The sequence below is a fragment of the Diadema setosum genome, chromosome 8 (genome assembly GCF_964275005.1).
Source record: "Diadema setosum chromosome 8, eeDiaSeto1, whole genome shotgun sequence".
In the NCBI taxonomy this organism is placed as follows: Eukaryota; Metazoa; Echinodermata; class Echinoidea; order Diadematoida; family Diadematidae; genus Diadema; species Diadema setosum.
The window spans coordinates 2,059,795-2,077,842 of NC_092692.1; the positions used below are offsets into that span (position 1 = coordinate 2,059,795).

General features: G+C 37.4%; 1 protein-coding gene across 1 annotated transcript in view; it reads right to left on the reverse strand.

Annotated features, from left to right (window-relative positions):
* Positions 1–18,048, reverse strand: part of LOC140231700 (uncharacterized) — an 82,522-nt gene that overhangs the window by 17,294 nt on the left and 47,180 nt on the right. Inside the window, exons 32-47 of the mRNA XM_072311854.1 lie at positions 16,378–16,491; positions 14,110–14,223; positions 13,131–13,244; positions 10,786–10,899; positions 9,695–9,808; positions 8,889–9,116; positions 8,479–8,592; positions 7,698–7,808; positions 6,140–6,253; positions 5,618–5,731; positions 4,647–4,760; positions 3,766–3,879; positions 2,969–3,079; positions 2,170–2,283; positions 1,258–1,371; positions 91–210 (exon numbers count right to left, since the gene is read on the reverse strand). Coding sequence (XP_072167955.1) covers positions 91–210; positions 1,258–1,371; positions 2,170–2,283; positions 2,969–3,079; positions 3,766–3,879; positions 4,647–4,760; positions 5,618–5,731; positions 6,140–6,253; positions 7,698–7,808; positions 8,479–8,592; positions 8,889–9,116; positions 9,695–9,808; positions 10,786–10,899; positions 13,131–13,244; positions 14,110–14,223; positions 16,378–16,491 — 1,938 coding nt within the window. The remainder of the gene's footprint in view (positions 1–90; positions 211–1,257; positions 1,372–2,169; positions 2,284–2,968; positions 3,080–3,765; positions 3,880–4,646; positions 4,761–5,617; positions 5,732–6,139; positions 6,254–7,697; positions 7,809–8,478; positions 8,593–8,888; positions 9,117–9,694; positions 9,809–10,785; positions 10,900–13,130; positions 13,245–14,109; positions 14,224–16,377; positions 16,492–18,048) is intronic.

The window sequence follows — 18,048 nt, forward strand, 5'->3', positions numbered from 1 at the left end:
TCTTGAAATATGTTTTCAAGGCTGGTAGATAACTGATTTCATGATTTATGAAGCGTTTTTTAGTCTGGAAGTAAAAACGACAGTATTTACCCGTTTCACAGTTGGTGCCAGTGAAGCCGCCCCGGCAGGCACATCGATAGGATATACCATTAGGTTCGTTGAAGCACAGACCACCATTGCGGCATGGTTGACTGTTGCATTCGTCGATATCTGAGTATTGTATTTTTTTCCAAGATGAGAGGTACAGGTTGAGTGACTGCAGCGTTAGTGAATGTTAATGTATTAGTAAGAATCGCCTCAAACGTACTTATGACCCTCACAGCAGAACTAACGAGTAGCGCCTATTTATTCACACTACGAGACAAGCGGGCAATTAGACCTAGTTTATTCAATTTCTGTTTAAAGCAAATATAATCACTGTCTCACTCTCATTGGTGTAAGATTATAATCTTTAGCAGCATTATCTGGATGATAATGATAAATACACTAAGAACTATCTTATCGTAATCGGTTTATAAAAGCACGATGTATAGCTGTATACCTATTATTGCTGTTATCACGTTAACTTCTTCATTGACATTATTCTTGTACAGTATAATAATTTTCATTGTTCCTACTATTGTTATCATAACAATAATGCCAAGTGCCACATTAAGTTATAATCCACTCAGTCATCGTCTCCTTCATATGGCGTTTGTTGCGACAATCAGTGTTATAATGCCGTCATCGTCATGTAATCGTTAAATTTAAAGCAACCCACACATCAATCAAACGCTTATCAAGTTACGTGATTCTTGCTAAGTGTTATTCAGTGTTCATTGTTTAGAGAAACATCCACGACAACAAAAAGAAAATCATGAACATACTTACTCGGGTGAAATTCCAACCCATGACTGCCCAATTGCTAGACAGACGTCATACCACTGTCATATCACTGTACCGAGCTCCTGCCCGATAGCAAGTGATGGTTCTTATTCTATAGCGGTGGATACTGGGTATTAATCTACATTAATGATTCATGCGGTGAGTTTTTTTTTTTTTTTTTATAGCATCTGATTGACAAACTGCCCTACATCGAGATGAATAAGCACAGAGTCTTAGTGTTTAAAGAAATAAAAATGATAACAGAAGCACTGGCATACAGGTATATGCATACTTAGAGTCAGGGAAACATACACACGCAATGTCAATAGAATGTGCGCAAGTATTTTATTTTTCCCGCGGCAAACACACGTTCCGTTGTTGTATGACACTTACCGATCTCGCAAAAGATACCGGTGTAGCCGGTCGGGCAAGCGCATGTAAAGGCATTGATAAGATCAGTGCAGAGCCCACCGTTCTGACACGGGTCACTGGCACACTCGTCGATGTCTGAAATAAAGAAGGCACGGGAACGACATTCAAACCTTATACAATGCTAAGGGGCAAATGCAAAATCTTTATCTCCCTGGATAAAGTTTAATTTGTTGAATCCATTTGTTAGTTGCAAGCACCAGCACTACTTAAAATAAAGCGATCAAAAATCAAAACAATATGCGATTTACCCAAAGTCCAATTCATCCACATTCTGTCACTAATGGGCTTTACCCCAACAATCATCAAATCGGTGACGACACCTGCCAAAATTGCAAGTTCCGCTTACATATTAAAAACGGGAGATAATTTTCATTAACCTCTAATGTTAAGATAAGATGGTTGCGTCGAATGATATCATGTTATCACGCAAAGCAAATGACAAAACGGAATATTTGAAGACATAAAATCAGTTCAAAACAAGTAAAACACCCACACACGAATGGCATCATTTTGATTTTCCACTAAAGAAATGACTCTCTACAAAACAAAGTCTGATATCTTTTTTTTTTCCCCGCAGGACATTGTATCTTTGCTTTTTGATTCGTTTGTCTCTTTTTTGTTATTAAATTACAAGGCTTGGAAATACCATTCTTCATTCATCCACTATGAGCTAGTTTGGAATGAAATTATAAGCAGCGTGCGTCTAAGATAAGTAAATGTTATCACTCACACACAACAGGCTGATTACAGTAAAAACACACTTTACTCTCAGCTAGAATGCTCTGAAAGAGACATTTGTGTTACCTTAACAGTCAAACCTACAACGGCATACATGAAACAATACGAATCGATGACATCGGAAGTGATACGCACCGGTATCGCAAATGGCCCCTGTCCAGCCGGGCTGGCAGTTACACAGGAAGCTGGCAACACCATCAAGACACGTACCACCATTGAGGCACGAGTCCGGAGCGCAGTCGTCGATATCTGGAGAGGACACGGAAACTTCGTTAGCAAATGACGTCAAAAGCAGCTTTGTCTCGTTCTCTCCCTCTCTGTCTACCCGTCTGTCTGTCTGTCTGTCTCTCCCTCTCTCTACCTATCTATCTCTTTTCTCTCTCTCTTTTCCTCTCTCTCTTCATCTTTATAAATATCAGTATGTTATATAGGATGTACTGTTATGTAAATCTTTGATAATTATACTTATCTACACACAATATGCGTAACCTCTAAGAGATGCCTATGTTATGTAAGAAGAGGAACTGCGTACTATACAATTGAACTTCTATCTATCCTTTCTCTTTCTTTCTCGTTTGTTCAATCATTTCTTCTCCATTATATGTACATACTTTTTTTTTTTTTTTTTGGGGGGGGGTAGGCAATAAATATAGAAACCTAGAGAAAGTCAAACAAAATTATGCATGCACATACACACACACAAACATGTACATGTATAAAATAGGTTGAAGTGATGCACGCATGATGTCAGGTGAGGAAACATCAAACCATTGGTAGTCATAGATCTGGACACAGATAAACTGTAAAACTAATTCACTGCGGCTATGTTATGTAGAATACATGGAATTATGCATTAAAGTAGAAATTTGGCAGTATACAGGAGAATGGGGTCTGAATTGGCCTTGCACACAACATGTGTCGAACACATACTTACTGATGTTACAGAACTCGCCGGTCCATCCGGCGTTGCAAACACATCTGAAGGCGTTCACCTCGTCCAGACACAGACCATTCACGCATGGGTTGCTACCACACTCGTTGACAGCTAATTTGCGAAAGGAATATGAGGAAAATGAAAGGCGAAAAACGCATTTCTTAACTTCAACGAACTTTATAGCGATAGTTATAGAAGCTTGAATTATCTATCATCAATACAATCCCCTTATAGTGAAAAATCATATTGAAAAGACATCAGTCAATGAAAACGAAGTAAAAACGCCACAAGAAGATACAGTATCTTATTTGTTGAAAAGACCGAAAACATATCGATATATACAACGAAAATTTTGCGAAAGAATATTTCAGTCCCCTACATCTGAAAGGAATTGGGAAGAAATATTTAACCAAAATTTAGACTGGATAAATTGTATATACAATGATCCTTACAGATCTATCCTGAATCAAGACTTCATTATTTTCAAAGAAAAAAAAAATCTGCACAGAAATATCGGTGTCAGTAAATTGCTTCTTTTTTTCTTTTTTTTTTTGCAACGGGACTCTCTAACACAGACCTCTCGACGTTTTGTTCAATCAATCAATCAATCAATCAATCAATCAATCAATCAAAAGAACAACGATGAGAACGAAACGCATGTGATAGGGCGTAATCAATTCAGGTAGACGCGTTTGGTTCCTGGGATATAAATCTTATGAAGTTTAAGTTGCCAATAAGCGAGTAAGGTATCATCTTGTGAAATGGGCAACTTTTGAAGAGATATAAAATATACTCACGTGCGTCGCAGTGTAGACCGGTCCACCCGCTTGCACAGGTACACGTGTAACGGTTAACCATGTCAGTACACGTTCCTCCATTCAAGCACGGGTTACTAAGACATTCGTCAACGGCTACGAAAGATTAGTGTTATAAGAAGAATGATTTGAATTTTTTCGAGCTTCCGTGTTATATGTGACGGACAAAAAGAGACATTGTGAAAGAATAAAACCTTATTTTTGTATCATCATCTCGAATGAATAAGAGTTGAAGTGGGTTTACACTCGGACTGAAGTTATAAAATATCAGTGTGAAAATATAAAATCGGTTGCTTCCATATTATTCTGTCAATGGCTGTCTCTTTTATTCTTCATGAACACCGTCAATCCATATCTGCATTTCTCTTCTCATGTGGGAATGACCACTGGAAATGCCTCACCAAGAGATGAAACAGGCTGTTTTTAAAGTGCCTTCTTTTACATTGTGACCCCTTTGATAATGTGCATCATTCTAAAGTCTCTTAGAAACGTTGCATTCAGTTTAGATAATGCCAAACTATCATTTCGGGGATATCACAATGACGTCATCAAGGTAGACGAGGAAGACATAGGGTCTACATCTCATTTTTCATTAGTTATCATAGCTATGCCATTGTCATGCATTTTCTCCCCTTTCAATCATACGATGTGGCAAAATAAGTCATAGTGCTTCATGAAGAGTTCGTCAAAAGATTCCTATTCGACAGCATAATTACGTACTTGCTCCTGGATGAGATGGTCCTCTTGTAAAAAGATACACACACACACACACACACACACACACACACACACACACACACACACACATTTTTGCTGAAATACACACCAATTCAAATGTGTATAATCTAATACAATGTACTCACGTATTTCACAGTTAGTTCCCATCCAGGCTGAAGTACACTGACACATGTACGCATTTTGCAGATTGATACAATTCCCGGAGTTCAGACAGGGCAAATCGTCGCATTCATTAACATCTTCGTACAATATGGCGACGGAAGGGGAAAACACGAGAGACAAAGATGAGTTAGGAAAAATACAAAGTAGTATTCTATCATATACACATAGTTTTGATCGCTTCATTAAAGAAATAATTCAATACCCTCCTAGCATATGCCTATAGAAGTCTGGCGTGAAGCCTGACTTCAAATCGTAAGTTTCAGCATTAGGCAACCGTATTATATTGATATGTATTTTAATGTGGCATTCATAAATCCATAGTTCGCGGTCCTGACACCTGTCTGAAACATGTTAATACAACCCTGCGGTCACTGTACAATCTATATTTATCTTTTTTTTTTTGGTACAGAATATGGTTCCCTTCTAAGCAGCAAATATAAAACTGAACAAATTTGCTTTGGCAACTGTACGTTTCACTGGCAAAAAAGGGTGTTTGAGAGTAAAACACATCTCAATCATGAGCCAGTTTTAGCTGCTCTTTCAATGAACGATCTTCAAACGTCACATAGGCCTACTCTCATTGTTTGCCATCACCAGGTCCATTATAATTTGTATTTATATTCTGCTGGTCATGAAAATGTCATGATAAAATACGAAAAGATAGTGACAAATGATGATGCCATTCCTCTCTATATGTGAAAGATAATGGAGAGGGAGTAGACAACTTATTAACACACAAAGACCATTATGTTGGGAAGATAATAACCCAATTGAATATTAACAAATTGATTTGATCACAGTACATATCTCCCCCTCCCCCGAAAAAAAAAGTTACATTTGGTATTCAGAAAGGCAAACGAATCGGAGACGACTAATGAAACGCAAGCATAGATATGATGATTCAAATTTACGAATGATTAAGTTTCCCCTTTACCTATGTCACAGTTGGTGCCAGTCCATCCGGGAGCACACGTGCAGGAGTATGCATTCGCAAGGTTATTACAAAAAGCACCATTGCGACAAGGGTTAGATCCACATTCGTTGAAATCTGTCCAATTGATAATAATCACACAACTATATTAAAACTTTTCTTTTCTAACTCATATATATATATGACGTGAAAGTATTCTGAATGCACATGAATGCATTCATTTACAAAATTTCTGGAATTTCTGGAATTGAAAGAAACGCATAATATCGCTGCCGTACCTAACGGTCCATGAAGAGTAAGTGGGAATAATAATGATTTAAAAAGCAAGCGATTTAAAAAATACAAATCAAACAACGTTTAAATTCCTAAATTTGAGAACTAAGCTTCATTATAAGTACAATTGTTGCCAATTCATTGATTTATAAATAGGTTGAGATCTGAGGACTGAGCAAGAAATCTGAATAAATCTTCTTTGACTGTCTTACGTATACCAACAGCCTGTCCCGGTAATCGGAAGACGCTTACCTTGGTCGCAGTTGTAGCCAGTCCAACCCGAGGTACAAGCGCACGTGTATCTATTAATTTCATTGGAACAACTTCCACCATTCTGACATGGGTCACTGGAACATTCATCGATATCTGCAAAGGAGATTACGCCGAAAAAAAAAATGAATGGTATCATTGTACATTGCTCATGTCTTGTTAGGATGGCAGGATTGATATCAGGTACGAAGCTTGCCGCTCCAGAATCGCATTACAGAGTTCACGTTCAAGTTCAAGTTCAAGTTCAAGTTCATATTTATAGAGTATACAGCCTACAGAGTATACAGCCTAAATCTATTTTGTAATTATAGCTACATACATGCAAACATAGCTAAACTTTTCATTTCATGTAATTCCTGTTCTTCGCTTCTTGAATATATCACATATTTTTATATCTGAATTTGGTTATCGCATCGTAATCACAAACGACGCAGAACACAATGCAGACAATGATGTCGGCAAGATATGCTTCCCCATTTCGTAGAAAATACAACTTAATATCTATTTATTCATTCTTTCATTTTTCCCTTTCCAGCAGAAACATATGAATATCTTACAGATATGAATACAGAAATGATGTATGCAATGCAATGTGCAACAGATCAGATAACATTTAGGATCCTTCCTATTCTCAACCACGATATCAAACTAATGACCATAGTCGGAGTGTGTTGATACCGGAGATAACACAGAATTTAACAACATATCATCGGCACGATGACACGTTTTGAAATACAGTGAGATGTCTGTGGTGTGGTGTTTGTAACAGTGTACTTAAACTTGGCAACATTAAAATTGCTTCACTGATCCCATCTGTTGAGAAGTGTTGTTCTAAAGCACTGTATTATTATTTTCATCATTTTTACGAACTTTATTAATCATCATCATTATTACTCATGGTTTATTGAAATCGCGACTTTCGTCAATGAAATTGCCGAATTGCTTACAATTTCACATAAAAGACATGATGCATTCTCTCTGAAAAAAATCGAGTGAAAATATTCACTCCAAAAAGAGTGAATTCAAAAAAAAGAGTGAATTTAGAGTGAAATTGGAGTGAATTTTGAGTGAAAATTTTCATTTTCACTCGCTTTAGAGTGCCCTCAGGGATCACTCCAAAAACTTCGAGTGATCCTTGAGGTCACTCCAAAATGAGTGAAAATGAGCATTTTCACTCAAAATTCACTCCAATTTCACTCTAAATTCACTCTTTTTTGAATTCACTCCTTTAAGAGTGAATATTTTCACTCGACTTTTTTTTAGAGAGTACATATAAATGCAACAAAATTGTCTAATACTCGTACTGCAATTACAATCAGGAAATTATAGTTCTTTGTACATATGGACTAAAATGCATATGTATATATTCCATTCAATTCAATTCAAGTTTATAATTCAAGTTTATATATAATATATATCAAAGTTTGTAATTCAAGTATATATATATATATATATATATATATATATATATATATACATATATAATTCCAACACTTCACTATTCAGCTATTGGCATTTGAAGAGGAGATTTTCATCTTACCGATATCACACAGCTCTCCCGTCCATCCAGGCTCGCAGACACAAGTAATGTCGTTCACTCCATCGAGACAAAAGCCATTCACACACCTATCCCCGAAGCATTCGTCGATGTCTGTAGGCACACGTCAAATGGAAAACGAAAAGGAGAAGCTAAAAACAAGATTACTGAGCGTCTCTTGCACAGAAAAAAAGAAGCAATAGATAAAGACTTACGATATGGTTGATGTACGCTTTGTTTAACAGTGTTCGATTTATCTTGGATTTTTTTATTTATTTGTTAATTCATTTACTGGATTTTCAAGGTAAACTATGACAGGAATCTTAATCACAAGCCAAGTAGAAGTGTCATCAATTTAAATGTTTACGGTCATACAAGGAACGCTCGTGTTTACCTTTAATCATAATGTTTATGTATTTGAACGTACGGATTTAAATCGACACTTCCGAGGAATTGAATGCAATATGATTTAATGATTCATCCCAGCTGTTACTCCTTGTGTCCAATACATCGATCATTCAATATCACAATCTTATAGCTATAATGAAACACAAGAACATGTCACGTTCAGAAAAGGCTCTGTGAAGACGAATATCATTTGAACAGCTCACAAAGACTACTCCGAAATCTACTAAATTATTACCTTTCGATGCAACTCTACACGTCAAATATTCTGTTGTATTTATTCATTGCATCTGAAGTACCTCATGCCAATTTTTATATCATATCAACGTTATAGAATGACGTTGAATAAAGGGCCTTTAGGAAAAAAAAAAGAACTCACTTATTTCACAAATGTCACCGGTCCATCCAGGTTGACATCGGCAAGAGAAGCTATTGACGTTGTCATCACACGTTCCTCCGTTCCGACAAGGGTTGCTGGCACATTCATCTATGTCTGTGATGACGAGGTAAAAAAGTGTGAAATCGGGCATAAGAAAATGATCGACAGCAATAATTTTATCCATCAAAAATGTCGACGATTGACTTGAATAAACACAGTTTTCTACATGATAGACATATCTGAAAACGATTTGCTCAATATGACAAATCTTTCCTGGCATGCAGTTTAATTCAATTTATCATTATCCCAACCATCCCTGTTTGAATAATTTCAATTTTTCACTCAAAATGTATCTCACGTGGGTCGATTTAACTATCAGAATGTTGATTACAGCTAAGAAGAATACTTACTGATATCACAACGAACACCGTCCCAGCCTGGCAGACAAGTGCAGCTGAAGAAGTCGATCCCGTGATCGCAAGTGATACTGTTCACGCACGGGTTGCTAGCACACTCATTGATATCAATGTCGCAACGGTTTCCTCCGTAGCCCTGTACGCAGCGGCAGCTGAAGGCATTGTCGAGGTTGGTGCAAGAACCACCATTATTACAGGGGCTGCTGGCACATTCGTCAGTATCTAGTGAGTCAAAACAAAATAAGCCTCCTAACTAGCCACCATGCCACATTTTATCAGAGAATCGTTTATCCAACGATAGGCGTAAATATACTATCGACGTCGGCCTTCTACTTCCTGCAATCATTATAGGGCCTACATGTAGATGTGCAAAGCTATAAGTCAAGATGATTCAATATTTCATTGAAGTAAGCAAAATAACTTAAAATGTTTGAGATAAACATTTCAAAACGGAAGAACACGTACAAGTACACGTACTTTGTCTTAGTCCTAAGACACACAAATTATGCGATATCTTCATTTTCATCATTGCGTCATCTTTCACACTTTGCTTCCAATATTTGACGTCCCGTGCTTTAACCACCCTCTATTGAAATGAAGTCAATTATTCATTTGCAAAATTTGTACCTATGTGCACTTGCGGTTTTTCAATGAATTTGATTAAATCCTTCTGACAGGCACACACACACACACATGATATGGTGCTCACATTGTTATATACACGTAGTGCGTAATTTTCAGAAATGAAATAGCAGTTTATTGTAAGAATTGGAAGAAGAATGACATCACGTAGTCCTTACCAAGCTCACACCTTACGCCCTCTCGTCCAGACGGGCACGTGCATTCGTATCCATTCACCAAATCCGTGCAAGTTCCGCCACTGAAACAAGGGTTGCTCGCGCATTCATTGATATCTATAAAAATGAAAATGAAATGGAATGAAATGAAATAAAGTGAAATGAAAGGAAATCATGTAAAGTGAAGTGAAATGAAATGAAATTTATTTGCCAAACAAATATCGTGAACATCATGAACATAGTCAAAACAGTCGACAGTTAAAATACATATTTGGCAGAAAAAAAAAAACCCGGCAATAGCTTGCAGGCTAGTTTAGGCCAGTCATTTCAATAGTGTAGATTACATAACGTATTTGCAATATTCACAGAAACAATGTTTTATGTACATACTTACAGGTTTTCATAGGGGATTATTCATACATTACTTGATAAGAGATGCTTTCTTAATGATTTCCAAAAAGCGTTCTTTACATCCTGTCTAAGCCCTCTCCAAAACTGCCCGCATATGACGAATGAAGAAAACTTCAAGCATGAAATCATTATCTAAAAAATAAAGGATTCTTGTAGAATACGCCTTATGATGATTTCAAACATTCTCAACAAACCTTACAATAATTTAAAAAACACTTTGACCTTCCAAAATTTTTAACGTTAGGCTTTGGCCCATCGTTTATTTTCTACTCCCAAAGAGAATATGGGGCATTAATGGTTCGTCAGAGGAAATGAACGACAAAACACACAGGACCTACTGTGTATTTTGGGTGTAATCATAACTTTTGCAATTGGGCAAGCATTCAATTCTTCCGGTGATTACGAATCGCGTTCAGTATTTACAGAAATCATTAATCTTATTCTTTTCATGAGATGTAGGCTGGTTTTTCTTGTCACAAAGATGAAGAGACAATTGAAAGATATCATGACAAAGTAGATTGTTTCTTCAAAGGTATACATGAAGTTCAAGTCAAAATGCATCCTATTCTCAACAACTGTGCATCAAAGCAAGCTTTATGTTTATTCACTCCCATGACTTCTTATTTTGAAATCATTTTGCAGAACTAAGTTTTGCTGCGTTGATGTAGCTTCATTCGACTTACTAGTTAAGCAGTTGGTGCCGGCGTACCCGTCCGCGCATAAACAGGTGTAGAAGTTCACATTATCAACGCAGGTACCTCCATTACTACACGGTCCACTCTCACACTCATCAATTTCTGTGAAAAGCGAATAACAGTTTGATTCACAATTTAACATGAGATATACAAGCAAAACATATATTATTCATTTAATAAAGTGTAAGTGCACGAGATAGGGCAGGGCATCATTTCGAAACAGTTTCGTTTTGCATTGTTGGTATCTTATAGGTCTTTGACGTAGACATTAATTGGCATTCTGGGTAGTAGGAAGCCAATCACTGCACAATGGGTTTCTGGCGAATCCTGCAAGACCGTTTTTAATGTTAGGCGCTTCTACTAGGCATGACGCTCCTACCAGGCATCCAACATTTTCTAGGGATTATTGTCCTGAAAAGAAAATTCAAGCAATCTGTTCCAGTAAAAATAAAGCGAAATACTGATAACAATCACTTGATTCTTATAAGTGAAAACGGATAGGCCTATGATATCAATAGAGGAACTAATTTCATTCGAAAAAGAGAATGAAGAAATAAGGAGTCAAAAAGAGATTGAAAATAAGAATAGTGTCTACGTGTTAATCTCAATTCAGTGTCATTCAATCACCTTGGTCATACGTTAGTGTGTCAAAGGAACCGCCCCTGATATCCAGTTTTTCTCCATTTTTCTTGTTGATTGCTGTGATACCTATCTGCCTATTTTCATTGCTGCCTGTGCCAGCTACGTGTTTTTGTCCCCTCTTTCATTCCATACAGTACGTGCGAATGCATTTTATAAAGAAACTAGAAATGTCGCTATGACGACTGATGCCTCCGCCATAATGCATGATTCTCCCAATAGGTGTATAGTACAATGTCTTCACAATGTGTGATGACAGTTTCACATAACTGGCAAAATACTGAAATGACAGGTTTGTCAGAAATATCTTGAATATGTTCACTTTCCTTGAACTGGGTTTGCTATAATTGTCTTAGAGTGCAGGTACACATATTTAGGGAATTGAGAATTTTTACTTGACTTCTGACGGACCCTTTTATAAGTTTAATGCATTGAGTAATTTCCAAGGTATGAAGAAAGAGTGTAATTACAGTACAAAATTGATTTTTTTTTTTTTTTTGGGGGGGGGGGGCATTGAAACCTGGCCTTTGACCCTTAACCTTTGACCTTTTACCTTCTGGCTGGAAATTTCCCGGAGAATCTCCATTAGGTAATGTATGTATATGTTAAGTTTTTAAACTAATAATGCAAGCATTGCATATACTGGTATACGAGGGAAATAGTAAAATTTTGAGGATTTGACCTTGACCTTTGACCCCCTCACTATTGACCCATGACCCCTAAATTCCCTAGATAATCCCTGCCAGTCAGTACATGCATATGTACCAAGTTCCATGAAGATACATTGAACCATTTGCGAGAAAAGTGATATTGCAACATTTTCACCTAACCTCTGACCTTTTGACCTTTGACCTTATGACATGAAACTCTCTCTGGAGAATCTTAACGCAGTAGTACATGTCTACACTAAGTTTCAAGAAAATACCTTTGGGCATAGCATAGATATGGGGGAAATAGCAACATTTTTAGCATTTTACCTTGACCTTTTGACCTTTGACCTCTTGCCAATGTCACTAAAATCTACTCAACTAATTGTCCCATCATACATCATCCTTGGACCAAGTTTGGTGAAAGATGCTTCATCCAGTTTTGAGTTATCACATAAACAGATAGATTTTATGATTTGACCTTGATATTTTACCTTTGACCTCTGTCCAATTTCACTCAAAAACTAATCAAGTGATTGCCCCATCACACATCATCCTCCGACAAAGTTTGGTGAAATTTGTTTGATCCGGTCTTGAGTTATCGCGTAAACGGATACAATTTCATGATTTGACCTTACCCTTTGACCTTTGACCTTGGGCCGATTTCACCCAAAATCTTATCAAATAATTGCCCCATCATACTTCATACTTTGACCAAGTTTGGTAAAATTCAGGTCAATATTACTCAAGTTATCGCGTAAACGAAAGCGGACGGACGTACGGACGTACGTACGGACGTACGGACGTACAGGCCTTGTACGTACGGACGTACGTACGGACGTACAGGCCTTGTACGTACGGACGTACGTACGGACGTACAGGCCTTGTACGTACGGACGTACGGACGGACGGACGGACAACCCGAAAACATAATGCCTCGGCACCACTTCGTGGCGGAGGCATAAAAAACAAATCTTCGTGGACGTGATTTCCTGTTGATTTCCATGGGCATTCGGTAACAAAGGGAATATTACAAAGCAAACTCACCAGTTTCACAATTTACCCCTGTGAAACCATCGCGACAAGAACAGACGTAGAGATCTATGAAATCATCGCAAGTCGCACCATTTAGACAAGGCGAACTGGAACATTCATCGATATCTGTGTGATAAGGAAGAAGAAAGTAACTTTTTGATGTATTCATGTGTCAAATACGAATGGCGTAGAAGATAAAGCTGCTCTACAGGTGTGTAGCAATACAGAAGAGAAAGTGCTTGTCAATTTATACTGAACGATCATGGTGTTCATTAAAACGAAGTAGAGTTACCACACAGCTTGCAACTTGGAACTTAAGGGCTTTTTACACTTGTGTTTCTTAACCCCGGACTTTCTCTGACCCAGGACTATCGTTAGTCCCGTACCAATTTTTTCAGCTTTTTACACTCGCCAATTAGTCCCGTACTATCTCTTGTCCGGGGCTAAGGAGAAAACTGACCTTTTTACACTCGTCTTTCTTAGCCCCGGACTTTCCAAACCACATGAATATTCATAATTACGCTGTGTACTGTACACGTACACGCACGCACCGGCAGCACTTGATTACCTCGTTTCTGATTGGTCAGTGAGGGTCGCACTTCGTCTCCGTCGCTTAGCCCAGGATTATTTTTTCGTTCTGTTTACACTCACTTGCTTGGCACCGCAATTGCGGTGCTAGCACCGCAATTGCGGTGCTAACCCCTGCTATTTTGCAGGGCCAGATAGTACCGTACTATCGGTGGGGCTAGCCCACTTTGGCAAAAACGAGTGTAAACAGAAAGTGGGCTAAGGATAGTCCCGTACTATCGGTGGGGCTAAGGCCCCCCCTTAGCCCCACCGATAGTCCGGGGCTAAGCAAAAATTTACAAGTGTAAAAAGCCCTTTACTGTGCCAAGTATTCATATAACATAAAACAGATTTATTATCAAACATTAAAAAAATCTGTACACTAGTAGTGAAAATATGACAGCTGTTGATTGAGAGGACATACCAAATTCGCAATTGACTCCGGTATATCCATCACGGCAAGCACAGGTATAGGAGTTGATGTCTTGGGAGCAGGTACCGCCATTTCTGCAAGGCGCACTATCACACTCATCAATGTCTGTCGCAAAGAAATAAATACAGCAAAACTCGTTTTAAACAATAAGACCAGCTTGAAAAAGAATGAACATAATGAGCTTTGGAAAGGAAAAAAGAAAGGTCTTCTTAACCCTAAAGGGGCCGGGCTTTTTTGGCTATGCTCAGGCCGGGGGGGGGGGGGGGTATGGATTCCGCCCCCCCCCCCCCCCCCGAGATCTCGGCCATCGGTGGCGCGATCGCGATGAAATTTTGCATGCGTGAGACCTGCGTCATAATCTACAAGATTGTGTCATAAGATTTTTTGAAACAATCAATTTCTAATTTTAATTAATTAATTATGCAAATTAAGCTCAAGATCATATTTTAGCCTAATTAAAAGCATTGAGAGTCTAATTTTTGGTCTGTAAATCTGTTGCAGCATATTCAACGATTGTATATCACAAAAACTTCCAAATTTCATTTCAATTCTTATGTATTTTATTGTTTTCAGAATTTCTTATGTATTTCCTTGTTTTTCAACTTTTGTTTTTTCTTTGCTTTTTCATTGGAAATTGTCACTGACCACTTTCCTACCATAATTAGCACAAAACTAATCAATGAAAGTGATTAATTGTAAAAATAATCAGGTTTTTATGACTTTCACGACAGAGCACTGTTTTCCATAGGAAATGTACACAAAATCACAAAATTGTGCCCGTTTTGGGGCGACATTCCGTTACAAAAATGGGCGTGGCTTCGCAAAAGTACGCGCGGACGCCGCAAATTTGGTCTCAAAAGTTGCGCGAGACTTGAACAAACAAAGTCAAGAAGCCTCGCGACGAGGCCTTCTCGCGTAACAGCATTATAGCGCGAAACGTCGAGGGGGGGGGGGCGGATTCCGCCCCCCGGCCCTTTTAGGGTTAATATCATGAAGTACAATCACCAATATTTCTGGTTTATTAGTAGTCTATTACAACTCATCATCTACATACAGAAATATACTTATATAGTTTGCAAATAAAGTACATTGTAAAATATAAGAAATATTTGGTAAGAAATCTACATACAAGAGAAACAAAATGTGCCGGCGGATCGCTCCTGGACACTACACATCTTATGTTTGTTTGTTTTTTATATGCCGAAACATTCTCATCAATGGATACAAACTGCTTAAGATTACTGAAAGCAATTTAAAAAAGTTTACAATAACTCCACTAATACTTGACATAGTGTACCTTAAATAATCTTATGATCAAGCATGTCAAATGCTTTACTCAGGTCTGAAAATAAGCCCCCCCCCCTAATTTCTTGCTCTATTGCACAGATCACCTCATGAGTAAAATTAATCAGTGCAGAAGATGTGGAGCGCCTCGCTCTAAATCCAAACTGATTTTGGTAATATTGCACTTCGTCAGAAATTCAACAAGCCTTGTATAGTGGAAATGCATTTTGCAAAGACTTTGGAGAAAAGAGATAAAACCAACATTGGGCGATAATTTGTCCTTACATCGAGGAAACCACTTTTGAAAATTGGTACAACTTTAGCCATTTTCAGTTTATCTGGAAAAAATACCAGATTCCATACACTGATTAGATATTATACGTAAGGGTTTAAAATGATTAGCTTATTTTACAATTCGCATATCAATACTGTCATATCCCGCACTGAAATCACCCTTAGAACTGATTATAATATCAATTATTTCTTTACAAGTAATTGGTTTAAAAGATGCGGTTGACTCAACTTTTGTAACATATTGAAAATAATCATACTCATACGAATCACCAAAATAAAATTCAATATCAAAACCAATATTAGCAAAGATGTAGTCAACAAAATACAAATCTCTTTCTCATTCATAACTTTTTAATCATTACACTCGATAGATTTAAAGGTTGATTTCTTATTGCACCTTTTCCCTAATTAAGGCATTATTTATCACACCCAGTGATATTTTACTATGCCCACTACTGGCAGCTAACTATTTCTCATGATATTTCTTTTTGGCTGATTTCATCTTGTGAATGTCCTACCATGTAGGCTGTTGAAGAGATTTTTCGTTTGGGTTAGATTGGCTTTGAATAGAAAACGGCACGTACCATCCGTGAAAGGGCTTTTGGATATGACGCCTGCTTGAATAGTATTGCACTGGATAAATTAATGATTATACCAGTATACATCACACAATGGTATTACCGATATTGCATGTCGTTCCAGTCCATCCAGGGGCACACGTACACACAAACTGGTTGATCTTATCATCACATGTCCCTCCATTCAGACAAGGCATTGAGAGACACTCATTTATCTCTGTGAAGAAAGGGGTAAAGCAGAATTACTAACGTGTCCATAATTATACTTCACTCATTACGTGGCAAAGTGAAACGCGCAGGATGTCGAATGTAAACACCCAATGGCCAAACTAACGACAGGTACAAAGTTTATATATATATATATATATATATATATATTATATATATATATATATATATATATATATATATATATATAATATATATATATATATATTTGGGTGTTTTTTTTTTCTTAACGGGAAGATCACAGTTATAAATTCAGCCTGTAGTCTGTAAAATTTCTAACTCGTCCAGGAATAGTCATGAACCGTGTATTGGCGTACAACGCACAATACAAGGAGAAGCTAACTTCGTGAGTGTGGTTTATGATTAGTGTAACATATCTGATTCCAATCATTTTGATTTGAACGAGTAATATTATACTCTCATGAATGTATATTACATGCAGAACAAGTGTGTGCATGGTTCAATTACACCTAATGACGCTTCTTTTGTTACGTACTTTGACATCGTGATCTTGAACTATGACTAGGAGTAAGATTATCATGACTCTAGTATGAGAATGCAATAGATGATTGTTTCTGTTCACTGTATGACACTGTTCACTGATTGTTCACTGTAATTTGATATGGAGACAACAACAACAGAAACAACTATCGTCTCTAAAATTACGATAACAACATCTCCACTAATTTTCAATAGTAGATTTAATAGATGAGGTTATGTTTTATTTATGATACATGTTATATGTTTAAAATATGTGAACTGTTTTAATGATTCATGATTCATGAGTCGTATCTTAAGACAAGTGCCAGATGACTCGGCCCAAGCAGGGCTTTGACCTATCTACATGTAATGTATGTGTTGAGCTTAACTACCTTGTGCAATGTATATGTGGTGTGAAAGTCCAGTATGTGTGCACTTGATGACAATTGTGTTGTTCGTTAGTTATGTTGAATTGTTACATATTTTTGACTCATTGCAAAATAATTGTACACAAATTTGAAAAAAAAACAGCAGCAGTGTAATTGTGGATGAGTTAACAGTAGACCTGGGAAGTTTTGAGCCGCATGTCTTGCCAACCCTATGACCTATGACTGAATTGAATGTTTTAGATTTTGTGATGAAATATTTCGTATTTGTTACTGGAACATACGCAGAAAAGGAAAGAAGAAAAAAGAATTAAGAGAACTTTTAAACAAAATACAAATATGATAACATTATTGAGCATATTGAGCATATTAATATGTCACACTGCCTGCTATATTTTAGTATGTTGTACGAATGTCTCTATCTTTTTATAGCCTTTGTCACGCAGCAAATTCTCTTTGAGATAATTTACTGTCTCCTATCCTTGCCCAGGCCTTTTGTGTGCTGGAGCGCTCTTTCACGTTGATTATGTGATAATTTTGGTGTATGTGTGTGTGTATGTATAAGTTTATATGGGTGTAACTCGCGGGTGTGAGGTATGTGTGTGTGTGTGTGTGTGTGTGTGTGTGTGTGTGTGTGGGTGTGTGTGTGTGGGTGTGTGTGTGTGTGGGTATGTGTGTGG